The sequence below is a fragment of the Typopeltis vanoorti genome, chromosome 16 (genome assembly GCF_054136105.1).
Source record: "Typopeltis vanoorti isolate ZY-2024b chromosome 16, IOZ_Tvanoo_1.0, whole genome shotgun sequence".
Taxonomy (NCBI): domain Eukaryota; kingdom Metazoa; phylum Arthropoda; class Arachnida; order Uropygi; family Thelyphonidae; genus Typopeltis; species Typopeltis vanoorti.
Genome location: NC_143564.1, coordinates 56,871,156 through 56,898,530, shown reverse-complemented (window position 1 = coordinate 56,898,530; position 27,375 = coordinate 56,871,156). Strand labels below are relative to the sequence as shown.

The 27,375-nt window shown below is 35.9% G+C and overlaps 1 protein-coding gene across 3 annotated transcripts in view; it reads left to right on the top strand.

Annotated features, from left to right (window-relative positions):
* LOC150098036 (nose resistant to fluoxetine protein 6-like) overlaps window positions 1-27,375 on the top strand; it is a 202,238-nt gene that overhangs the window by 30,909 nt on the left and 143,954 nt on the right. For all 3 annotated transcript variants that reach the window (XR_016549590.1, XM_090406345.1, XM_090406346.1), the window contains exon 3: window positions 6,691-6,805. Coding sequence is in view for 2 of the 3 variants with exons in the window: in XM_090406345.1 (XP_090262471.1) it covers window positions 6,691-6,805 (115 nt within the window). In the remaining variant the exon portion in view is untranslated. The remainder of the gene's footprint in view (window positions 1-6,690; window positions 6,806-27,375) is intronic.

Sequence of the window (27,375 nt, the reverse complement as noted above, 5' to 3'; positions counted from 1 at the left end):
TTGGCAAAAAGGAGAGTGTTTAAGTTCACTGTAGGAGAAAGTTTAATTCCTTGATGTAAATTTTTATTCCATTTTATTATTTATTATTATTATTACTCCAAGACCTCATAGAGTTCATTTAAGTAGATATTAAAAAAGAGTTGCTGAGAGGGGACATCCCTGTCAGACTCCTTGGTTTATCTCTCTTGTATATGTTAGCTTGTGATTTAATCTTATTTGTATTTGATTATTTTCATATATGCTTGTGATAGCTTTTAGGATATTATTTGGTATTTGTCTTTCTTTTATTATGTTAAATAATATGTTTCTTTTAGCTTTGTCAAATGCTTTGAAAAAGCATTTGACAAAGTTAAATACAATAAATGCAGTATGGGTTTCTAAATTGTATTCTCTTCTTTTCTCTATTATTGATTTTAGGCAAAAGGCTGGGTCTATACATGATCGTCCTTTTCTAAATCCATTCTGTACTTCTAAAATAAAGTTTTCAGAATATTTCATTAGTTTGCTATTTAAGATTCTGCTATATATTTTGCAACAGGAATTTAGTATACTGATACCCTATAGTTTTTAGGGTCATCTCTATTACCTTTTTTAAAGATAGGAATCACAATTGCTTTTTTCCATTCTATTGGGGGGATACCAGTTGAATAAATTTTATTTAAAAATAATAAGAGTCTTTCTTTGAGTCTTGTTCCTGTGTATTTATATAGTTCTGAACTTAGTTTATCTTCTCCAGGTGATTTTCTGCTTCTTGTTTCTTTCAGGCCGATTTCTAATTCTTCTTTAGTTATTTCATTTTCGTTAATTGTTTGCCAGTTGTCTTTTTTAAAATATTTATCTGTCCACAATTCTGTGTAGTAATTTAGAAATTCTTCTAATTTCAATTTGGTATTTAATTTTGTGTTTTCTTTGGTATCTGCATTTAAGTGTTTCAAAATATTATATACATTGGGTCTTATTTTATAAAAATCATGTTCTAAATTAAAAACAAATTTGTTCCATGATTCTTTGTCTTTTTCTGACTTCTCTTTTAGCTATGGCCCTTATTCTTTTATATTCTATTTCATCTTCTAATCTTTTTACTGCTTAACCATTTGTGGTAGGCTTCTTTTTTCTTTTTGATTATTTCTTTGATTGTATCATCCCAGATCTTCAGTTTTTTCCTTTTATTGAATTTTTTGGTCTTTCCTAAGCTGTCATTTGCTGCTGCATTTAGTATCGTTTTTATATTAAGCCATTCTATTTCTATTTCTTCATTTTGTTTTATTTTATCTAGATATTGGTTAATTCTTTGTTCATATAGCCATTGTACATTTGTGTCATTCAATAGTCTAGTTTTATAAACAAATGTTTCAAAATTTTCTTTCTGTTCTTGTTACTTGTAGCCATTTAGGTGGTAATCTTAATTTTATTTTAATAAGGAAGTGGTCACTGCTTATTTCATATCCTCTGTGAACTCTAACATCTAGTGAAAATTTTGATGTCTTTTCATTTAATATAAAATAATCTAATATTGATTTCCATCCTCTTGCTGCCCAAGTATATTTATGTATGTCTTTATGTTTATAGAAGGAATTCATTATTTTTAGGTTATTATAAACTACAAAGTCAATCATTTTTTTGCCATTCCTGTTTAGAGTATGTTCTCCATGTATTCCTATATTTTTATTAATTTTCATGTTTCCAATTCTTGCATTTAAGTCTCCTGCTAAAATTACGTAATCATTTTTATTTATTTTATTATATATGTTTTGTAGCTGATTATAAAAATCAATATTATCTTGTTCTCTGCCCTCTTCTGGGGCATTTAAACCAATTATTGTTAAATAGCCTCTATCTATTTTTAATCTAGCTTCTATTATTCTTTCATTCCATAATTTATAATGTTTTAACTGTTTTGAAAGGGAGTTATGAATCCAAATCATGACTCCTGCTTGTGCTCTTTGGTCTCTGTCGACTCCACTGTATATCACATTAAAATTTTCAGTTCTCATAGTTTCTTTTAATTTCTTTTTTCTTTTAATTTTTGTTCCAGTGATTACTGCTATTTTAAAATTTCTTTCATTTAATAGTTGGTCTAATTCTATTTCTTTATATGCTATTCCTCTTACATTTCAGTTTGCTATGTGTATTATATTTTGTCGTTTCCATTTTTGCTTTACCTTTTTCATTCCTGGGTCGTTTTCCATAGATTCAATTCGATTATCTTTTTCTGTCAGCTTACAAGTAGAATTATGTTCTCCATGTCAGGGGACTAGCCTGACGATGGAATAGTTCAGTGGTAAGGCTGCTACCTTAAGGCTTCTGAACTAGCCTTCTTCTGAATTTAAACCCATAGGAGGAATAGAGTGTATTGAAAGTGGAAGGAGCAGATTATCCACTGAACGTGATTATAGGATTCTATGAAGGATAATATGTAAAAACTGCCATATGTTGGCTGACACATTGAATGCGAAATTTCAGGCATCCAATAGAACACAAATCTGCACAAAAACATTCAGAACCGAGGCTCACAACTTAGGTTTCCATGGTAGGACCGCAATATGTGAGCCCTACATCACCTGAAAACCAACATGCAGGCATCATCTTGATTGGTGGAAAGAATTTGTACAGTTGGACGTGGAAGCTTGGAAAGCTGAGTTATACAGCGACGAATCATACTACATCCTCTACAGAGTAGACGGACAGGTGTGAGTGTTATTAATGCAAGGTGAACGTCTGTTACCAGCGTGTGTAACCTGAACTGTGAAATTTGGAGGTGGCAGTGTGATATTATGGTCCTGTTTTTCCTGGTTTGCCCTCAGAACTCTGTTTGTGGTGCCACAAACATTGAACGCTTAGAGGTATCTGAACATTCTGGAAAATGCAATATCATCATCATCATCATCAAATTCCTGCCATGTACCCTCAAGGGGTGTACAGGATATGATAGTACTACATGAAAAAAATTACATCATTATTAATTTCCTATCTACAATTTTCCTCCAAATCAGTCTGTTACTTGTCAACACTCCAATATTATCAGATCTTATATTTCTACTTTGTTACGTTTCTATGTAACTGAATATAGTCTCTTTCAGCAAGACAATGTACCATGTCATAAGGCTGCTACTGAAACTGCATAGTTTGTGGATATGAACATCACCACACTTGACTGGCCTCCACAGAGCCCTGATCTCTACCCTATTAAACATCTGTGGGATGAACTGGAGCATCTAGTGAGGTTAAGGGACATCTGTCCTGCAACAGTCCAGGACCTCATTACATGCCTACTGGAAGAATGGTCCAAAATTTCTATTGATTGCTATTGTATGCTTGTAGAAAGTATTCTCCATAGGATTTCTATAGTCCTCACAGTGAAAGGAGGTTCTATATCTTATTAAGGCGGGTGCCATGGCTGTTTATTCCTCACACTATGGTGTCTGTTGACTTCTTTCCAAGCAATCCAGGTGGGTACTATTGCTCTGCTCATGTTGGAGGTTTATGGAATATTTACAGTAGTAGGAAAGGGTTAAAAACCAATTTTAATGCTTTCATATTTCATCTCAGTCACTGAGACATCTTCTGGGATTACAAATAACTCTTATAACACACACACACACACACACACACACACACACACACACACACACAAAGGACAACATAGTACTAAATGAAACACATGGGTGACTCTAAAGTCAACCAATAAGTCATGATCCCACAAAAAAAATGCAAGTTGAAAAATTAAAAAAACTTATTTAAAAAAGTATCTTCCTGGCTGCTGGACATTAAAAAAAAAACTCAAACCCTTTGGTTCTCGGATATATGGTTTACCTAAAATCCACAAAGTTAAGATCTATAGTAAACTTTAATAAAACTCTACCAATTTTAAAATCTTGATTGAAAATTTAACTTTAAATAATTAGAGATATTGGTAATCTTTGACCTCACTTCACTATTTACCAATATTCCCTTAAATGGCACCGTAAAACTCTTAAAAATATCCGAGATCTGTTTTCTTTTGCTGTCAATTCTGGTTACTTTTCTTAGAAGAATGAAATTTACATATAGATAGAGGAAACCTCTATGGGTTCTCTCCCTCTCCATCCCCCCCCCTCTCCCTGCCAATATATATATGGCAAATTTTGAAAAATGAGCCATAGACTCAGCTCCTCTCAAATCTCCTGAATGGTTAAGATGTGTAGATGATGTGTTCTCTATTTGGTCTCATGGCCCAGACACATTACATTCCTTCCTCAGTTACATCAGTAGTCTATATCCAGCATTAGTAACACACCTTCCTCATGGTAATCTTTCCTTCACTGTATATACTTTTTTGACACATGACTATTAAATTTTAAATAATTTAATAGTCATGTGTCAAAAAAGTTCCTTAAATAATTTAATAGTCATGTATAAGTAACACATGACTATTAAATTATTTAAGGAATTTACAACGTATAATGGAATGTTAATTAAAAGAAACTTTAATAAAATACCTCCTATATTTCAGCAATGTCACATTGCCATCTTCATGGGTACATACAACTATGACACTTGCATGCAGGCACTACAAAAAGCAAATGAAGCAGCATAGAGAAAACTACTGTTGTTCCTAAAGGTGCCACTAGCTGGCTATATTGGATTGTCTGGGCTGTTAGGCTGAAGTTCTCAAGATACAAGCCTCCCAAATTTGGTGCAGTCTCATGCACTCAAATTTGTTGAAATTTCAAAAGTTTTTTAGAGCTGAGACTGATTCCATGAACAATCTTTCATATTTAAATTTGCTGCAGTGTATTAACATGGCTTTCTTCCAACGTATCCTGTGACGGGTATCCAGAGCATGGTCTGCAAGCCCAGAGTGGATGTACTGGTGAAACTGGATGTAGCCTTTGTGTTCCGAAATCCTGTGGGGGGGGTGGGGGGGGGGGGGGGTGGGGGGGGGGGGGGGTGGGGGGGGGGGGGGGTGGGGGGGGGGGGGGGTGGGGGGGGGGGGGGGTGGGGGGGGGGGGGGGTGGGGGGGGGGGGGGGTGGGGGGGGGGGGGGGTGGGGGGGGGGGGGGGTGGGGGGGGGGGGGGGTGGGGGGGGGGGGGGGTGGGGGGGGGGGGGGGTGGGGGGGGGGGGGGGTGGGGGGGGGGGGGGGTGGGGGGGGGGGGGGGTGGGGGGGGGGGGGGGTGGGGGGGGGGGGGGGTGGGGGGGGGGGGGGGTGGGGGGGGGGGGGGGTGGGGGGGGGGGGGGGTGGGGGGGGGGGGGGGTGGGGGGGGGGGGGGGTGGGGGGGGGGGGGGGTGGGGGGGGGGGGGGGTGGGGGGGGGGGGGGGTGGGGGGGGGGGGGGGTGGGGGGGGGGGGGGGTGGGGGGGGGGGGGGGTGGGGGGGGGGGGGGGTGGGGGGGGGGGGGGGTGGGGGGGGGGATGGATTGACACTGTTTTGGCAGTGAGCTTACAGAACTACTTTATTGCTGTTCCTTCAAAGATGAGGAGGAAGACTGTGGAGCTCCACAATTTGTTTAGCATGCTCTTGAAGGATATCACTCACACTGCATTCTTGAAAATTTTAGGATGGGGAAACAGAAGCCAGTATCTCTGCTTGAGGGCCAAACATAGCATCAGCTACTTCCAAGTCCCTGATAAGTAAGGTTGTTTCTCACCAGGTGATGAAGGTTATATACTACTTAATAGGTCCAGTTGAAACTTCTTCCACCTAGGAGGATATCCTTTGACAGTGAAAATACTCACTGATAACACCAGAGTCCATTCGGTAAAAATGTACTACACCTCGAAAAGACAGGGCTGACTTGACCAAGAGAGAGAGTCTGTCTGTTGCAAGTACTGACCAATTAGTGAGCTAAATAATGGGAATGAATGAATAAAAAATTCACTTATTCCCATCATTCAATATTAGAAGTGTGGATAACTTTAAAAAGTTTCTTTCTGTTACATTTCTCCTCCATTTGTTACACTGCACATAAAATATATTTTATGTATATATTGAAGGAATGTGTGTATGTGGTGGTGGTGGTGGTAGGGGGGGGGGGGAGTGGCTTTCATATCTGATTAATGTAGCATGTGGGAAGCAGAAGTTTAAAAGAAAGTACAAATATCACACATAGCTTATCAAATAATATCTACATCAGATAACTTTGAGCCATTAATTTTTACCTCTTTTTTTTGTTTACTCCCAACATAAATGATGGTACATTTAATTATCAGAAACTGTGGTATATTAAGTTAGGTTCAAAAACAAATCATCCCCCCCCCTTCTCTCTCTCTCTCTCTCTCTCTCTCTCAGACATTTGTTCTATTTTTGTATGGGTCATTTGCCCTTCATATTTAGCAAGACTTTGTCCTACAAATCCTATGTAGGACAAAGGCAGTATTTATAAGTGTTTTCAACTAAAAGAGAGTGAATTAGTGTCATATGAAGGCTTCATTATTTTCCCTCCCTGAAACTCAAGTTTTTCTTTGTCCTGTAGAACCAGATACTAGTCGGAAAAAAATTCAAAATTAAGAGACATAAAACTTCATATATATTCATATTCATCAGAAATAATTGATTTTCAATTCCTGGCTATTGTGTATAGTTTGAAGTTAATTATTTTATTTTGCATTACTGCATATTTTTATTATATATAAATCTGTAATATTAAAGTTGGTATATTGAAAATTAAGTTCATTTTCAAGAAAATTGATTGCTTATTTTATTTTTCTTTCAGCTTTTAGGAATTCTCTCTAAATATAGAGCATTTCAAAATTCTGCAGGAATACTGTTTGGACTTTGTTTACCTTCTCTCTGTGAGGAGCAAGATGTGAACAATCTTGTGAAAAAAGGTAGTATAAAATCTTTAATACAAAATATATTTATTAACTTTTGAATTGCTTTTAATTTATAATAAAGTGAATTAAATAAACCTGTATATGTATATGTGTACGCGCGCACACACACTGATTGGAAAGAAGTTGACCAGAATCCACATGGGCAAGATGTATCATGCCATGTAATGAGTCATATGTTTGTAGCTGGTAGGAATGGGAGAAATATGTTGCTTCCAAGTCAGTGTAACTGTGTCCCGGTGAAATGGCTGTGAGAAGGTAACTGATGGAGTTTGAAACAGGCATTGTGATAGGATGCCATGTGGCAAGCCTATCTGTTCTGCAAATTGTTGACAAATTGGGCCATCTCAGGTCAAAAATCAGTGATACTGTACTGAGATGGAAGAGCAGGGAGTCATCTGCAACTGCTACCCACAATGGATGACCCACCATACTCAATGAATGTGATCGTAGGACGCTACAATGGATAATATGTAAAATTACCATTTGTTGGCTGACACATTGAATGCAGAGTTCTGTGTATTCAACCGGAATACAAGTCTGCACAAAAACATTCAGAACTGAGGCTCATGGGCTTCCATGGTAGGACTGCAATATGCATGCCTCACATTACCCCAACCAACATGCAGAGTTGTCTTCAGTGGTGCAAACAGCTAGTACAGCGGGACATGAAAGCTGTGTTATGTAATGACGAATCATTCCACAGCCTCTACCAAGCAGATGCAAGGGTGTGGCACATGCCTGGTGAATGTCTCTTACCAGAGTGTGTAACTTCAACTATGAAATTTGGAGGTGGCAGTGGTATGATCCTGTTTTTCCTGGTTTGGCCTTGGAACTCTATTTGTGGTGCCACTTACATTGAACTCTGAGAGTTATCTGAACATTGTGGACAATGCAATGCTTCCTACTTTGTTGCATTTCTACAGAACTATGCATTGTGTCTTTCAGTAAGACAATTCACTGTGTCATAAGGCTGCTGCTGTAACTGTGTGGTTTGTGGACATCACACTTGACTGGCCCACAGAGCCCTGATCTCAACCCTATTGAACATCTGTAGGATGGACTGGAGCATTGGGTGAGGTTAAGGGATGTCTACCCCACAACAATTCAGAACCTCATTAATGCCTACTGGAAGAATGGTTCAAAATTCCCATCGATCACTATTGTATGCCTGTGGAAAGTATGCCCCATAGGATTGCTGCAGTCATCGTAGCAAAAGGTGATCCTACATGTATTAAGGTAGGTACCATGGCTGTTTGTTCCTCCCACTATGATGTCTGTTGACTTCATTCCAAGCAATGTGTGTGTGCGTGCGTGTATAAATTGGGCATTATCTAGTCGCTGAGTAAGTATTTACTACTTGTTATCTATTCCCTCAAATCAGATGCGATCTATTTCTAATTAGTCATCAGTGGTGTGATTGCTATTTTTATTATATGGGAACATATTTAAAACATCTTCAGACTCATCACAGGAGGCCCATACTGACTATTATTTACACCATACCTTTCATACCTTAAACTAATTCATTGACAATGCACTCATAACTGCTCTGGCAAGCTCATGGCATAAAATGAGTCTATGAAGAAAAGCTTTTCCTCATTGTCACTGCCTCATGCTGTTGCAATTTTCATGGGTGACTGTGTTATCTCTCCTCTTTCATGTCTTGAAAATTTTCTTCTGTGTCTGCTCTATAAAGTTGTTTGAGCAACATATGTTTCAGTCACATCTCTTTTTTTTTGCATATCAATCCAACTTGTAACTCACTTTCAGTCATGGGGAGCACTCCACCCCATTCATCATCCTGGTTAGTTGATTCTGGATCCCCCCCCCTCACCACTTCCACATTCCAAAGAAATCCCAAATGGAAGAATACTTTCCTTATATCTGCTTGTCATTGCGCACTGCACACTCTTATATCCAAGTGATTCTATGAATAATTGAAATTATGCTCATCTTTCCAATATGCTCTCAGAACTTTGATCTCTGTCCACTATCACTTCCAACAGTCTCAGCAGTTTACTTCAGTTCCAGTTCTATGAATAATACATAGCTCATAATCTTTTCATCTCAAAGCATGAACATTACTACTGCTGCCATTTGTTAGGTGTTCTTGGTTGTTAAAGTATTGATAATTTTTCAGTTAATATTAAAATATGATTTGCATTTAATTTTTTGTTTATTTGTTTGTGAGTGATTATCTTTGTTTTGAAATAACAAAGAAATGGTATTATAAATATTAAAATTGACTTTGCACAAAGCTGCTGTTTACCAGAGTTGAATGAGAAATTATGTGTTCTGGGCAATTAAAAACTCATCATTTGTTAATAATGTGAAGTGTAATAAAAATATTTGCTTTGCAGAGTTTTTTCATCCTTTTCAACAAATTATCTTAGGTATTTCCATGCAGTCAGATGACTCATTGTGGGAGATCCATTATTCACACAATACCTATCATTATTATTATTATTCAGGCCTCCAAGGAGTCAAAAGACTCATCGAGGGAGGTCCTTCCTAAGACATAAAGTCTGTCAAGACTCACTGAGGGGAGGTCCTCCCCTGAGAAACACAAAGTCTATCATACCACTCTTTAAACTCACTGACCGTTCTCGCTCCCACAACCTCTCCTTAAACTCAGTCATTGTCAAAGCACACACAGCCAACTCTGGCAACCCATTCTATCCATTCACCACCCTTCAAGCAAAAAATCTACTACTAACACCCAGACTTGCCACACTCTTACACAGTTTCCTGAGTGACTCCTTATTCTCTCCCTTCTGCCATGTACTGAAAAAAATCTTCAGTGTCAATCTTATAAATCTACTTGAATAAGTTATAAGCTTTTTATCATGTCTCCTATTTTTTTGGCCTATCAGCTAGTTTTTGAAGCCCACAGACCATCAACCAGTTCTCTTAGGTATCTCTCATAGTCTTTGTCACTTGCCTCTGAATCCTCTATACCACTTCTTCATCCCTATGGAACCCAAGGATGAAGTGAAAATTTAATGTGCTGTTTTGATTACCTTGAACATGGAGTTGAAGTTTAGAGGACAATATGATCTCTGAACGTCAACTCCATGTCCACAATCACCTCTCAAGTCCCTGGTCTCATCATTTTCTTGCAGTTCATTTCCATCAGTATAGTACACAACTTGTGATCTCTTCTTTTTCTCAAAGTGCATAACCTTACACTTAGCTCCATTAATCTGGTAGCCATTTACCTTTGCTCATACTGCTAGTCTATTTAAGTCTTTATGCAGGATCTCTACATCACTTTCATTTACCATTGCTCTTCCCAGTTTTGCATCATCAGCAAACAACTGAATATTTCCTGTATCACTGATGTACAAATTAAACAACAAAGGACCAAGTACTGAGTTCTGTGATACACCACTGGTCGCCTGCCTTCTGATGTTCTCAACTTCTCTATAAACCACTTTTTAATATCTGTTCAACAGCCACTCTATAATCCAAATTACCAGTTTCATATCCATACCAATTTGCTCCAATTTATGCAACAGAGTTCTATGTGGAATCCTGTCAAATGCCTTTGCAAAGTCTAGCAGCATCACCAAGTACACATTTCCCTTATCCAACTCCATTGTCACTTTATTATAAAAAAGTAAGCAAGTTACTATGTCAAGCTCCTTCACAAAATCATGTTTATCCCCTATAAAGTATTATATTCCTATCCTCCCAGTCCTGAATTCTGTTTTTCACCAATTTCTCCAGTATCTCAACATTATTCCTTAGATGCTGACTGGCCTATAATTTACTACTACTGTTATCTTGGAGCCTCCTTTATGCAATGGGAATATTTTGTCCTCCTTTCACTCCTTTGGCATCTTTCCAGTACTGAGGCTTAAATTAAACTGCTTGGTCAGAGAAGCTGATAATTCCCTTGCATGTTCTCGTAATACCTGGGTCAATATGTCATAAATTACCATGGCCGTGTTCACATTGAGGTTATGTAATATTCTGAGCACCTCCATTTCTTCAATCTCTATTCTCCTATCAGTTGGTGTCACGTTGGACATTGCAACATTACCACCGAGATGGTACGCCAAGGTGTACCATCTAGGAGATCAGTTTACACTGGTATAAATCTGGCCACGTTGTATATATTCTGTCAGCCATCTTGCTCATTAGGTTGTCAATAGTTGTTGGAATAATTGAAATTTTAAGTACTTCAGAATCTAATTACAGTATTAATTTCCATGCCTTGTATACATACCATGAGACCCCAGTTCCTATTAAGGATCCTGTGTGAGCACTACATAATTTCACTAGATTCTTAAAATGACATGCTAAGAAATTTTCTTCAAAATGAGGCATTGTGACTATAGACCAGTTAATGGAATGGTTGATATGTGTAGTTAACGCCCCTTTTTTTTTTTTTTTTTCATGCTACAATATTCACTCTCTCAGATTTCATGATTTCACCCAGTTTGGCTTATACAAAGTTTACTACAGATTAAATTTTGTAAACATCTGGGTATTTCAGTTAAAGGATTACCATTTTAGGGGATCTCTCAGAAGACTATAATTTTAAAACATGTTTATGATCAATTTTAATATTTATTTTTTAAAAAAAAAAAGCAGCGTGAGGTGGAAATGAAATTCTACGAAATATGTTATAAAGAAAAATTTCAGTGCCATATCTAGTGAGATTATTCACTCATGTGGGAAATAGGAATCAAAGTATAATTTTATGCAACATGTGTTATATGTTTTATGCAAATATCCATTCATATGAAAAAGCCTTGATGCTTTAATGGCAAATATCTGTTGGATTTCTGCTCAGGACATGGACTGGTTATTATTAACACCATGTTCCAACATAAAAATGTGCACAAATTCACATGGAGAGAAGAGGCAAGGAATAAGAAAAGTCACATTGACTATGTTATTGTTGATAGTGATGTTTTCTCCCTGGTGCAGGACACCAGAGTGTACAGAGGATTTGAAATTGGAAGTGATCACTATCTAGTCTTGAGCAGGATAAAATTGAATTTCATATTGAAAAGAATAACATGTAAGAAAGATTTAAAGCAAATAAAAGTTGAGCAGCTCTCAGATGTGAACTGTAGACTAAAATACACAAAGATTATTGAAGAAAAAATGAAAGAGTTTGAGAACAAGAATCAAACCTTGGAGATTCAGTGGCAAGCTTTGAAAAATGCCCTGATTGATTCAACCAGAGAGGCATGTGGTGAAGTTGTCTGCAAGGATAGAAAAATTAGAACTCCATGGTGGACACAGGAAGTTAAAGAGGCAGTGAAGGAAAAGAAGAAAGCATATCAAAAGTTCCTGGTAAATAAGTCAGCTTGTGCTCTTAGAGAATACAGAGACACTGTGTAAAACTAGCTAAACAAAAGTCATGGGAGGACTTTGGCAAGAATATAGAAAATAAATATCAAGAAGGTGGCAAAATATTCTAAAGGTTGTTGAAGAAGATTAGGAATGGAGGAAAGAGTCCTGTAAAACGGGTTAGAGATCATAAAGGTGACATGAAAATGGGAGAAGGAGATATCCTTGAAGTATGGAGTAATTACTCTGAAAACTGCTAAATGAAACAAGCAGTGATGACAGCACAGTGGTAAAAAACACTGACCAGGCATGCAGTCAGGAATACATATCCATACTTGAAGTAGAAAAAGCTATCAAAGGCTTGAAATGTGGAAAGGCAGCAGGAGTAGATGATATTCGACCAGAAATGCTGAAGTATAGTAGTATAAGAGTCTTACAGTGGCTGCACTGCATAGTTCAGAATGCTTGGACAGAGGGACGAATTCCCGATGATTGCAGTAGAGCTCTCATAGTATCCATTTATAAAAAGGGAAATAAAACTGAATGTGAGAATTACAGAGGTATTTCCCTACTGAGTGTTCCTGGTAAGATCTATGCAAGTATACTTGAGAAACGATTAAGAAGAATTGTGGAAGAACAAGCTGGATTCATGCCAAATAGAGGCTGTCAGGATCAGATCTTCACTTTACGACAAATAGTCGAGAAAGCATGTGAATATAACAAAGATCTGTATTTAAGTTTTGTCTATTTGGAAAAGGCTTATGACAAGGTGTCAAGAGAGAAGCTATTCAATATGCTACAGTTATATAGTGTCAATGGGGCATTCTATCAAGCAATACTTAGTCTTTATTTGAGTTGTAAGTCAGCAGTCAGAATTGAAGGAAGTACAGGAAGAATTTAATGTTAAATCTGGTGTGAGACAAGGATGTACATTATCTATCAAGCAATACTTAGTCTTTATTTGAGTTGTAAGTCAGCAGTCAGAATTGAAGGAAGTACAGGAAGAGTTTAATGTTAAATCTGGTGTGAGACAAGGATGTACATTATCCCCTCTGTTATTCATTATCTATATGGATCACATTATGAAGAAAAGTAGTATTAAACATGATATCAAAATTGGAGATGTTAATATCAGCTCTTTGCTTTATGCAGATGATGTTATACTTCTAAATAAATCCGCTACAAGTCTGCAAGATTCTCTGACTAAATTGAATAACTGTTGTAATAGATATGGCATGAAGGTGAGCAATAAAAAGACAAAGACAATGAAAATAGGAAGAATCATTGAAAATGTCAACTGTGTTGTGAATGGGGAACCTGTGGAACAAGTAAAACATTTCAGCTTCTTAGGCATGATTTTTAGTGAAGAATGTAAATTAAATATGAAAATAGGCAACAGAATCAACAAAGCTGGTATGGTAGGAAGTTAATTGAATAAATTCATATGGAATAAGAGAGAAATTAGTCCAAACACTAAATTAGCTCTATACAGGACAGTGTTCAAACCAGTTTTAACTTATGGATCTGAGAGCTGGGTCAGAAGTAAAACACTTGACCTAAGACTAGAGACCGCAGATATGAGAGTCCTGAGAAAGATTATAGGCATGAACAGATGGCATCAATGGCAATATCATATTAAAAACGAGGATATTAGGAAAGAACTTGACATTGTCAGCATCCAGGAATGAATGCATTAGCAGAGCTAATCTTAAGTGGTATTGTCACTTAAACAGAATGGGTGAAGAAAGATTAGCAAAACAAGTGTTCTCTGCCAGGTTGGCAAGAAAACAACCCAGAGGAAGACCAAGATATAGGTGGATTGATACGGTACAAGTGCCTTAGATGATAGAAATATAAGATCTGATAATGTTGGAGTCTTGACAAGTAACAGACTGATTTGGAAGAAAATTGTAGATAGGAAGTTAGTAATGATGTAATTTTTTTCATGTAGTACTATCATATCCTGTATGCCCCTTGAGGGTACATGGCAGGAATTTGATGACGATACAGTGCCAACAAAAATGCATGGATAACATCTGATTTTTTTAACAATTGGGTTAGGATTTGGGACATGGAATTGTAATGGAAATTAATTCTCATGGAAAGGCTTAGATGTTGGTTATACATTCTTACTAAGGAAATTACAACGTAGAATAGAATATACATTAAAATAAATTTTAGAACTCGAACTCCAAACCACAACTTCCTACCAACATGGTAGTCAACCTTTTGTCAATTAGTTTGAAACCTGAAGCACTCAACGCTCTCTCATGTGGCCACAACGTCACCATTGTGCCCAGAAGAATGCCTGCTGAAGACATTATGATACAAATTGAACGTGGGATACAACACCTTCCAAACCACGTTGCCAACAATATTAGACTGGATGTGGCTTGTGTTCTGACCAAAGCAAGAACACCAAAAACCACCATGCCCAATAAGGAAATTAAATCTCTGCAAGAATTAAAGAAAAATAAGGAAATAATAATCACCAAAACAGATAAAGGGAATGCCACAGTATTGCTTAACCAAACAGATACACAGGTAAGCTGAATGCTCTATTGTTAGATCGGGCTACTTACCTATCAAGTACAATCCCACTAACTCACAAATTAGAAAACTTCACAGGCTCCTTAAGAAGGTCACTTCTTGGCCTGTAGAAGTCACTAACAAATTAAAACCATTTACCCCCCCCCCCGTATATATAAACTCAAAAATATACATAAAGAAAATGTGCCATTACATCCCATAGTGGATGGCACTGATTCCCCGACATACAAATTAGCTAAACATTTGGCCAAAGCTCTCTCATGCTATACTGGCAACACACCTTCACATAAAAAACTCGGCCTACTTCAAAGGCAGCATAGAAAACTTTACACTCAAACACACTGACGTAATGGTCAGTTTTGATGTCTCCTTCTTATTCACAAATGTCCCACTCAAAGAATCCTTAGAGCTAATCCAGGCTAAGTTTCTTCATATCACAGCCCTATTTCCGTTCACAATGAACTCAGGCTATTTTGTTTGGCAAGGAAAATTGTACAAACAAATAGAGGGGACAGCCATGGGTTCTCCATTCTCCCCACCCTTGGCCAACTTTTATATGAAGACTTTTGAAGTGAAAGCCTTAAACTCTGCCCCACAAAAACCAACCATGTGGTTTTGCTATGTTGATGATGCGTTTGCTATTTGGCCACATGGCTCTGATACACTCCTTCTTAACACACTTAAACAACCAACACCCCACAATCAAGTTCACTCTGGAAAAAGAAGAAAACAACTGCCTCCCTTTCCTAGACACACTAGTCACCCGCCAGCCTGATGGAACCTTGGTTTTCTCAGTTTATAGAAAACCCACCTATACAGGCAGATATATTCACCAACAATCCCCCCCCCTCCACAACAATATGGAGTCATTAAGACACTACACAACAGGGCTAAACTTATCTGTTCAAATGACAATGCCCTAACCACAGAGCTAAACCACATTTTCAACACTTTCTCAGACAATGGCTACTCCCCAAAAAATACAAAAAATATTGAAACCAATAAACCACACCCCCCCCCCTCGACAACAAGGATTACTTTAAATCCATCACCATTCCCTATATCCGAGGCACCTTGGAAAAAATTACAAAAATCCTAAAAAAACATGACTTAACTCTTGTTACAGACCATATAGAAAATTGGCATCCCTTATCTGCTCCACTAAAGACCTACCTGGTGTATACCAGATCCCTTGCAGCTGTATGCTGGCCTACTTTGGCCAAACAGGCAGGACAGCTAATATCAGAATTTCAGAACACAAGGACTACATCTGGTTTCACCAATACAGCCACTCTGGTCTTGCAGACCATGCGCTGGATACCTGCCGTAGAATACGGTGGAAGAAAGCCACGATAATACACCATAGTAAATTCAAATACGAAAGGCTATTCATGGAATCAGCCTCAGCCCTAAGAAGCAATCCAAACCTCAACAAATTTGGTTGCATGAGACTGCCCCAAATTTGGGAAACCTACATCAGAAGACTTTCAGCCCATTCGGCCAAGAATACCAACATTGCCCACTAGGGGGCACCATCAAGACTTTTAGGAGAAAGAATAGCTTCCTGCTTCATCCTCATTTACTGTGTGTTTGTGCTTGTGTGCACGTTTCTTTTTTTAAGTTCCTGTGAAAATGGCAACGTGACATTGCCGAAATATTAGAAATGTATTAAAAGTTATTTTAATGTATATTCTATTGTACGTTGTAATTTCCTTAAACTATTTAGTAAGAATGGAAATTAAGAAATATTTTATTGGTTCTTGACAGTTGTTCCTTAGTAAATGTCAAGAAATTTAGCAACTGTCAGGTCCAAAATCTGTGCACAGATTTGGTCACTTGGTTTTCTTGGTGATGAGGATATGTTGGAAAGGGTCCAGAGAAGATTCACAAAGGTGGTCAGTGGGCTTTGTAATGTGGAGCACGAGGACTGATTGAGAGAATGTAAGTTGCAAAGCCTCGTCAATAGGAGGAAGGGGAGAGATATGATTGAGACATATAAACTAGTCAGGGGTTGTCATAAGGTTGGAAGAGGTTTTTTTATAGACTGCAAGAGGCCATTCCTGGAAACTGTAGTAGGAAGGTGTGAGCAGTAGGTTCTTTGCATGGAGAGTGGTTGGTGAGTGGAATGCATTGCTTGAGCGTGTTGTGAATGTAGACACATTAAATCAGTTTAAAGCACGGTTGGATGAGCATTGTGTGCAACAGTGTGTATATCCCACGATGAATCTCTGACTCCATAGAGATCAGATGTTAATAGTAATAATAATAATGTGGAAATAGTCTTCTGGAATTGTTTCGAAATTTTTTGCTCCAGAGAAAGTTGCCTCCTCCTTTGCGTTGCCTTTTTATATTCTCCCATTTCTGTTGGTATCTATAGTTTAGTATTAGTCTATACTAACTTATTCTAAAAAGGATGACAAATTTTTACCAATAAATTGTCATTTTGTTGCTCTTATTTCAGATTTTTCCAAATTTCTATTGAAATCCATTAACAGTCAATCTCTACCAAACTTGCAAACTTCTTAGCTTATAAATATTGGCAGTATGCATTTTTACGCTGTTGATTAACAGAGAATCTTGCATTTTTAAATAAATCTTGTTTATTATTATTATTATTAGGCATTATTTTTATATCTATAGAGTTCTAGGATTCATTGTGGGAGGCCAACACTTACCCACTCAGTGTCTGTCATCATCATACTTTTCATCGAATTAGACCTACCATGGCCTGTTCAGGCCTCAGAAGTCATTGTTGAATGTCTTCAGAGGATGCCCTTGTTTTCTTTTACCTAATAGTTTGTAATTTAATACTTGTTTGGTAATCTTTCTGTTTTCATTCTTTCAATGTATTCTATCCCTTTATGTTTATATTTCTTTATTTTTTCTATTACTGATTCCTGGTTTAGTTCTTTCATAATTTCTTCATTTCTTTTGTGATCGAATAGAGTATACTTTACAGTTTTTCTCATAAACTTCATTTCAGCTGTTGTTAATCTTTGTCTTGTTTTATTCTCCAGATGTCACTTCCATACAAAATGACTGCTAGGGCTAATGTATTATATACTTTTAATCTAGTTTGTTTTTGAACTAGATTAGGTTTAAATACAGAATTAATTATGAATTCACTTGTTCTAAAATCTTATCTATTCCTATTTTAGTTCTTATTGGATTTTGTCCTTTAAAGGCCATCGTTTTTGATTTTCTTTTGATATTATCATTCCATAATCTTTTGCAATTTCATTTAAATTTAAAATATCTTTCTATAAATTATCTTCAGAATTTGTAATTATTATTTGATCATCAGTAAATAAAAAGGGTGTTTAAGTTTACAGTCAGAAAAAGTTTAATCCCCTGATGGGAATTTTTATTCTATTTTATTATTATTTCATTTAAATAAATATTAAAAAGAGTAACTAAAAGAGGACATCCTTGTCAGACTCCTTGATTTATCTCTCTCAGATATGATAGTTCATAATTTAATCTTATTTGTATTTGATTATTTTCATATATACTTATGATAGCTTTTAGAATATTATTTGGTATTTGTGTTTCATTTAATATGTTAAATAAAATACTTCTTTTAACTTTATCAAATGTTTTTTCAAAGTCATTTAAAATTTTCAGTTCTCGTGGTTCTTTTTGATTTCTTTTTTGTTTCAGTGATTACCGCTATTTGAAAATTTCTTTCATTTAATATTAAATCTAATTCTATTTCTTTATATGCTATTTGTTCCTCTTATGTTCCAGTTTGCTATGTGTGTTATATTTTGTCGTTTCCATTTTCATTTTACCTTTTTCATTCCTTTTATTTGCATAAAAACAAGGTGACTAAATGTGAGCAGCAGTTCAAATGTGATTGTATCAGGGCCTTATAAAGAGAGAGACAATAACTTCCTTATTCTCAATTGCTAGTGTACTTTTGACATTCTTTATGCTGTTTTGACCACTTTCTCAATATATCTCATCTGTGCTACATAAACTTATCACCTACCCTCTTGACTCTGCTCAACCATATACAACACTTTGATGTATATCAGCTACCCTCTACCCTCTTCTCCATATCAGTAGCTTTATATCCATCTCATTGACTCTGATTTATATAATTGCCTTCCATGCAGTATCCTGTCCAGTAATATTGATGTAGTCATTTTCCATATCCAGCTCAACTGTTACATTATTAGAGAAAGTAAATAATTTACTAAGATAAGACCTCACCTTCACAAAGCCATTTTGTCTCCCACAGGGTGTCATATAGCTGCCCACTGTCTATCCATCCCTAAATTCAAATCTTAATCAGTTTTTATTTTAAAAACTGATATTATATTTTTGCATTTATTCCCTTTAAACACTCCCCCAATTATTTGCAGACTTAAAATTGAACACAGTATACTAATGCTTCATTGTCTGCTTCACGAGGATAATAAAGCATTAGTGCTTCATGAAGAGGGCACTTTTCGACCCGTAAAGATTGCATCACATTCATGTTAATAGCCCAGGTGTGCTTTCAAAATGCATATACCTTTGAGCCCTTCGAAAAAATATAAAGAGGGCGCAGTAGGTCAAATTCTTAGCATTTTAGTATTTTTAAACCGCTGAGAAGGCGTGGCTAGGTGAGCTAACATTTTGAGCTCATCCAGTACCTAGCGTCTGTGATTGGTTATTGTGTCAACCAATCCAATTGAACGTTGTCACTTGTCATGAGTTGAGCGCTTCTTGTATCTGAAGGCCGTATTACAAACAGCTGTTACATATGTTTTCTGGAACTGAAAATTTGAAAGTGGGTGGGGGGGGCACTTCCCCTGGGATCAATTAAAAAATTCCACGAATTATAATCATAAAATTGATTGAGATAGGTAATCTTACACTATTGACCCTGGGACGCTTTGTCTGTCTTAAAATTTTATTATGGGTTGGCCTGTTTCGGCCCACAGTTGGGTAGCCATAGAACACGAACACATGTTCTATGGCTACCTTTGTGCTACTGATTTGTGACCAGTTAGTTTGCCATCTTTGTCTAGTGAATCACTGAGTGAAGTGTGAATTGTAAATTTATAGTGAAACAAATTTAAACAGAAAAATACATTTTTAAAAGGTAAGTGTATGTAATTTAATATTATTTTACTTGTTAGTTTTATAATTTTTTTGTTTTTAAACCGAAATAATTTAATTTAGGATTAATTATCGTATTTGCCGGCGTATAAGACGCAGTTTTTTTTTTTTTTTTGAAAATAGGTCAGAAAAACAGGGTGCATCTTATATGCCAATATATTCAGTTTTTTACTACTTTAATTTCTGGAAATTTTCTGTGTTCCGAGTTACGCGATTTCTTTCTTCCTTCCTTGCGGTGTGTGAGAGCATTCCAGTTACATAGAGTTCAGTGGATGCGCATGCGTTGTCATCAACGATCACAGCTGTGTTCCTGTTCGTTTAAACTTTCCAATTGTTGTTGCGGTTGTTGTGAATGTGATAAATTTCTGCCGTCAAATTTTCTCTAAATTTCTTGGCAAATTATGCTGAAAAACGTCGGCATTGCTACACTATTGCATACAAGTTATGTGTGATTGCATATGCTAAAGAACATGGAAACAGGGCTGCAGAGAGACATTTTGGGCCACCCCCAACTGAGAAAATGATAAGAACTTGCTGAATCTGGAAGAGGATCTAAAAAAAGGCAACTCACAGTAAACATAACCTACAAAGTGGAACTGCAAGATGGCTAGAACCTGAGGCAGAACTGAATGCTTGGATTTTAGACCACAGAAAAGCGGGACTTTCATTGTCTACAAAAATGGTTATTCATCAAGCGAAAGCGATAGCCACTAACAGAGGGATCACCAACTTTACTGGATCAACATCATGGTGTTCAAGATTCATGAAGAGAAACCAGCTGTATATGCGGACTAAAACAAAAATATCACATGGGAACTCTTTCCTAGTTAGATTAGGTATTTGTTGTTACTTTATATTTGAAATACTATAAATTCATTATAATATTCAGTGATAAAGTTTTTTACCTAAAAAATGTGTACAAAAAAGGGGGTGTGTCTTATAAGCCAGCAAATACGGTAATTAGTTGATTTTTAATAAAATATGCCAGTCAATTTTTTTATATATGAAATTGTGCTAAAAACTGTTAATACTGAATACTTTGTTTTCCAAGAATTAAAGTTCATTAAAATCAATGCAAAATGAAAATAATGTATTTATAGTTTACATTGTTAGATCTTGAATGGGGACTCTTTCAACAAACGAGTCACTCATTCAAGATTTAACAAGAAACACAATTCTGAGCTAGAAATACTTGTACTATTAGTTAAGAAAGCAAAATATAAAAGAAAACCTGTTACAACCTTAGAAAGAAGTAAAGTTGAGGAGAAAATAGTATGTCTAAGTAGAATTATATTGTTAAAGCTATTGATGTCAACATTATACTCTGTGTAAGAATGTAAATCTAAGTGCAAACAAAGGTTCAAAGGTTACTAGCTAGCTGCCTACGATGACGCAACGCCTGAAATGGAAGCATTCGTGGAAGGCGAGCTGAACTCCTGTTTGGCGAAATGAGCGCTCTTCAAGGAGCAAAAGTGTGATTCAATCGCGTAGGGGCAAATAGGAGAGCACAAAGAGAGATCCTCCAGTACGAAAAGAGGGCACTACAAAGAAGAATAAAAAGCAAGTTTGAACCCCCTGTTTTTTCTGTTCCTGTTTTCTCGTGTGGTCAAGCAGAGTACTGACCGATCGACAGCGCCGGAAGTAAACTCCTTCCTGGTTGCTATCTGAAGGAGTCAGGCATGCTATACGTGAGCTGACGGCAGACACCAACTAGGGCCATCGGTAAATGTTTACTGATGCAAGACAGCAGAAAAGTTCCTCAAAAGGATGGCCAAGATGATGATATTGATCCGGTAGACGAGCATTTGTGCTACAAAGTGCAAGGAATGGTGATTTGCATCGATCAGTGTAACCTCCACGTAGACGCAACTTGATAAAGCAGAAAGATATCTGACTACAAAGGACGGACGAAAGAAGCACGATATCCTCTCAGGATACTGGTAATGTACAGTAAATTCTTTATTCTTGTAACAACTGGTATTGAGGCAAAGAGAGAAGAACAGATTTCTAATTGACAAGAAAGTGAACTTTTAAGTGACTTTTGTGCTCAGTAACGTGTTAATCATATTGGACTAGTAGTCTGAGAGTATGCAACACTTAGTTGAATGTGAATTGATCTTTGTTAACAAGTTTTACTTAAATTTTGAACTAGTGTTTTATGATAAATATATACTTATTTAACCTAGAGATGTAAAATAGAGTATTTGATAATTATAATGTTCCCTATTGCTTAGCTAGTGAATTAGAATTTTGATATGACATACCTTTGATGTGTGGAAGTTTATTGTATGTAATTTGATAATTAATAAACACGTTTTTTCTATGTAAGTCTGAGTTTGTCTGAGCATGAGACTGATTTTACCACTCGCTAAAGTTCAAACCTGTGAATAAGAGGAAATTAAAGAAAGATATAGGCTATGACTGCAACGTTGAAGTTTCTATAGGCACTTAATACTTTAACAAGATTAGGTAATACTTGAACTCTGGGAAGGTTTCTTTGTACAAGAATTCTTCTGTACTAGGACTCTGGCTGGCGCAGCTATATCAGACAAATTTTGTCAGAGTTCCGAAAGGAGAAGTGGTCCCCAGAGAGATAGGTTAGAGATTTCATGCTTAGTAGATACAACAGGGATTTAGGATAGAGAAATAACAGAAAAATGACACCATAACAATGGCGCAGATGACAATACATAACAACACACATCAACAAATAATTTCATCAAATAAAAAAAAGTTAAAAGTCATTTATTGATGTAATTATTTAATTAAATCAATAATTATACAAATTTATTGATGTATTTGTTATTTGTCTCCAAGCTTTCCCCCCCCCCTCCTCCTCCTCCTCCCTGGAAAATTTTCTGTGGACACACGGCCATGCATACAGATGCAAATTGACGTGAAATTTATAGCATGGGTTGCATAACCCACACGACAGCACACCCAACCGAAATGTGCACGGGACGCCACTGCACTACACATTACATAAATGAAGGAACTCAAATGGAGAAATGTTTTTAATTCCCTGTAATGCAGTGGCATAAACAATCACAAGTACCATCTCCTCAGAATGCAGTTAATTAAGTTTCTGTTTTGTTCCAAATGTACTTTACTCCAGAATGACTGATAAACAAACAATTGTCCAACCATTGAACACTGTTCTCAGAGTTGGGGAAAATTTCCCTAAGTGTGCCCTGAAATTTCTTTACTCAGGTAGAAGACAGCAGTTTGATCAATATCCTTTCTCTCATTACAGATATTTTTTAGTTATATTAGTTGCATAGCTGAAAATTCTGAGCTCACCTGTCACTAGTATATCAGGATTCCTCCAGCATATGGTTGTGGTCGAGGAAGTTGAAACTTCATCTGTGTTATTAACTACCGTAATTGAATAGAGAATTTTTTAAATTTATATTTGGAAAATATTAATACGTTATGTTCATGAGCACATTTCCACTGTGAACAGATAATATTCATTGTAGTTAAGCATATTGTGTACTCTTACTTGAATTACAAATAGTGAAAATGGTTTAATACTGAACTGATATTTCAGAATAGGTTTGTGTAGTAACATTCTTAACTTTGAGGCTCAGGAAGAGACACTGTCATTGGATTTCAGAGTTTAAAAATTTTAAATTAAAGAAATAGATAAATCAAACATAATGTAACACAGTAGCAATGCAATATACAAAATACCAGAAAACCTATTCAGTTCCTGTAATTCTTTTATCTGTAACCACAGTTTGCGTTTCTTTTGTGAATGAAAATATAATAAGTATAAATTATATTAATTGGAACATTTATTATAGTGATATTTGTTTAATACTTTTTACCACATGATCTCCAAATTTTGCCCGCTACTTCCTCTTCCCTCTCTCATTCCTCACTATGTCAATTGCTTCACACACAGAGCAATTTTTTTCCCTGTTCATTTATTTTGTAGACTGCTATTTGTTATTTTCTAAACATTACAGTTAGCTGATCTTTTAATTTAGCATTATCAAGTGGGTATGAGATTTCCATATTTAAAATAAAATAGTGTAATACCATATTTTACTCAATAATGTGTTTGATTGAGATAGCCATAGGATATATCCATTGAGTTCGGGTAGCACATGATAGGGAAAAATTATTAATAGATTTAATGGAATGTTCACTATGCATATTTAAATAACTTTCACAGCTTACACATGTAACAAAAATTATATAGAATTTTATTCAAAAGTTCCAGTATATTTCATCCAATTTATGTAGACATCACCAGGAAGACAGACTACTAACTACATTCAAAACATTAATCATAATAATTAGCCATAAATCATGTGTATATTAGCTCGTGTCCAGTCGTGGCTGAAGTATACGATATTACACTAAGAGTTCGAAGGAACAGTTGTATGAAGTAGCATAGATAAAATAATAATAATAATTTAAAATAATTATTAATTTAAAAAAAAAACTTATGAGTAATTAATAGTGCTCACTTCCCAAAATTTGGATAATGGCATGCACTCTGATCGGTTCAGGTTTGGATGATTTTGTTGCATTTCCAAGGTTATGGTAATTTTGTTGTATTCATTACATATTAAATTGCTTTTAATTTTATTCAATTCACCTAACAAAAAGGAATCAGAAGGGCAGATCATATGAGCTCTATGTACAAGACTTGATGGTACATATTTTCTGTGATGAAGGATGGTGGGAGAAAGAGGAGTGAATATGTCTGCCAGTAAAAATTGTCATCCAATAAACTGAAAATTCAACATGACCTTTGGATTAATAATTATTATGGTATCCAAAAAAGGGTATAGTAAACTTCATATGGGAGTGCAAGGAGTTTATTTTCTCTAGGAACTGAAGTAATTCTGACTCAGAGTGGGTTCAGTCTGCAAATATATCATCAACAAAACATAACCATATATAAGCATAACCACATATAAAATAATCAGCTAAGGCTGGTGAGATAGGACTGCCCATTGCTGTTTCTTCTATTATTATTATTATTGTATGGGTGTATATTCCATGGAGTATGAAAACTCCTTGCAGTAGCCCTAAACTATCCACACAATCTATCACACCTCTCCTTGAACCTGTTAATAGACAAAGCACTCACAACTCTGGAAACCCATTCCTCTCATTCACAACTCTCCAAGCAAAAAATCTAGTCCTCACACCCCTACTAACCACATCTTTATTCAACTTCTAGGGATGACCCTTGTTCTAGACAATAGGTTCACAAAGTGGACGGTTCTGCCCCCCCAGTGGGCGCTGAAGCCTTCCGGGGGGGGGGGGGGGGGGCTATAGTGGGATCAGAAGCATTTGGGACGTTCAGGCGGTCTAGGGGTCGGTGGCTCTTTATGGAAGAAATGAATGATATATATTTAAAAATTAATTATTTTCGTGATTTTGCGATTAGATAATCATTTAAAATTTAAATATTGCATTTTAATTCATCTGCCCATCTTACACGATCAATTTTTTTATAAATTTTCTATTTCAATTATTTAATCATTTGAAAATTTACCATGTCAGATAGAAATAGATGTCAATTTTCTATGTCAATGAGAAAATAGAGCATGTATATATGTGTGTATAATAGGTTATGTTTACAGTAGCAAATATATTCATTATATTTCATTTCAAAATATATATAAAATGTATAAAACCACTTTTCTAATTGATTTGTACAAAAATTAACCCAATTTTATATAATTTAATATTACAAGTAAAAATAATAATAGCAAGAAAGAAATAAAATCGTAAATTTTAGTTAGCCTAGTTAGTACTAAGTTATGTTGCTAACTAGAGGGAAAAAACAAAGCAAATATTATTTGAAACTTATTATACTTATTATACTGTTTTGTAGTTTTGTTGTTTTTATCTTCTGTAATTATTTTATTTATTAATTATTATTTATAATTATTCGGACAATGTCGTGGTCGGACGAACAAAATGCGCTTCCGTGCAAAATAAAAAATTGAACGTGTCATACAGGATATGTTAACTTCTATTTTTTATATACTTAAAAAATGTATTCATTTTTTGCTATTGTAAAAATTGATCTATCCACGCAGCAGATGAGTCTTAACTAGTAATATGTCAGTCAGCTATTACATAGGTAATTCACTCAATTCAGCATGTTTTGACAGGAATATGGGTGCTTGCAGTGACTTGTTCAAAGCACGAGTATGATGGTATCGCAAACAAGTCAATACATGCAAGTCGATTCGGGCTAGATTTCAAATCTATAAATATCAGTGGTTTAGGAATAAGTTTCATTATTTTTTGTGTGCTTTGCCAACAAATCATCAGTCGAAAGTGTGATAGATAAGTGGAATCATACAAAGTGTAAATTAAATCTTTTGTTTTGTGAATATTTTTGCAAATTTTATTACTTCATTATATCTGAATATAAGAAGAAATGTCGACAGTACAGTTATTGAGTATTTGAAATATGGTTTTATTCAGTCTCCTACGAACCAATTATTACCCATGTGCTTGATTTGCCTAAAAGTGTTTTCAAATGAAGCAATGAAACCTTCTAGGCTACAAGAGCATTTGACTAAAATGCATGCTGACAAAAAGGATAAAGAGTTGTCCTATTTTCAAGTACTAGAAGAAAAATATTTTAAACGTCTAACTCTATCAAAACTTTTTATGTCATCCACTAAACAAGATAATGACGGATTACAAGCTTCTTATAATATTTCGTCATTAATAAACTTCTTATAATATATATTTCAGAATTTATTTCAAAAGCGGGAAAACCACACACAATTGGTGAGGAATTAATCTTGCTGGCAGTAAAAAAATAATAAATACTGTGCTTCATAAGTCAGCATCAGATATCATTAGGAAAATTCCTTTCAGTAATAATTCAGTGCAAAGAAGAATCAATGAAATGGCTGAAGACATTGAAAAATCATTGTGCGATTATTTGAAGACATGCCAATTTTCCATTCAACTCGATGAATCAACTCTCCCAAATAATGAACCACTACTCTTATCATACGTATGATTCATAAAAGAAGAAAAAGTTTGTCAAGAAATATTATTTGCTAAAAACTTGGAAGCGTATACAAAGGGAGAATCTATGTTTGATATCATGAATAAGTTTTTTCAAGAGAAAGACATTCCTATTCGTAATATTTTGTCTGCTGCTACTGATGGTGCTCCAGCAAAGACAGGGTGCCACAAGGGTTTCATAGCCCATTTGAAACAAGCAGTACCAAATGTACTCGCTATACATTGTGTTCTTCATCGTCAGCATTTGGTTGCGAAAAATTTAAGTGAACACCTGCACACGTCTCTCCATTACGTTATTAGAGTAGTCAACAAGATTAGAAGCAATTCATTGAGTGACAGATTGTTTAGCCAAATTTGTAGTGAAAACAATGAAGATTTCAATCGTTTGCTGCTTCACACAGAAGTTCGCTGGCTTTCAAAAGGTGTTTGTCTGAATCGATTTTACAATTTGTTTGATTCAGTACTAGAGTTCCTAGAAAACAGCGACGACAAATTGCAGGCCAACCTGATTACATCCAAAAATGACATCACTTATTTGACAGACCTCTGTAAAATATTTAATGAAGTCAATCTACAAC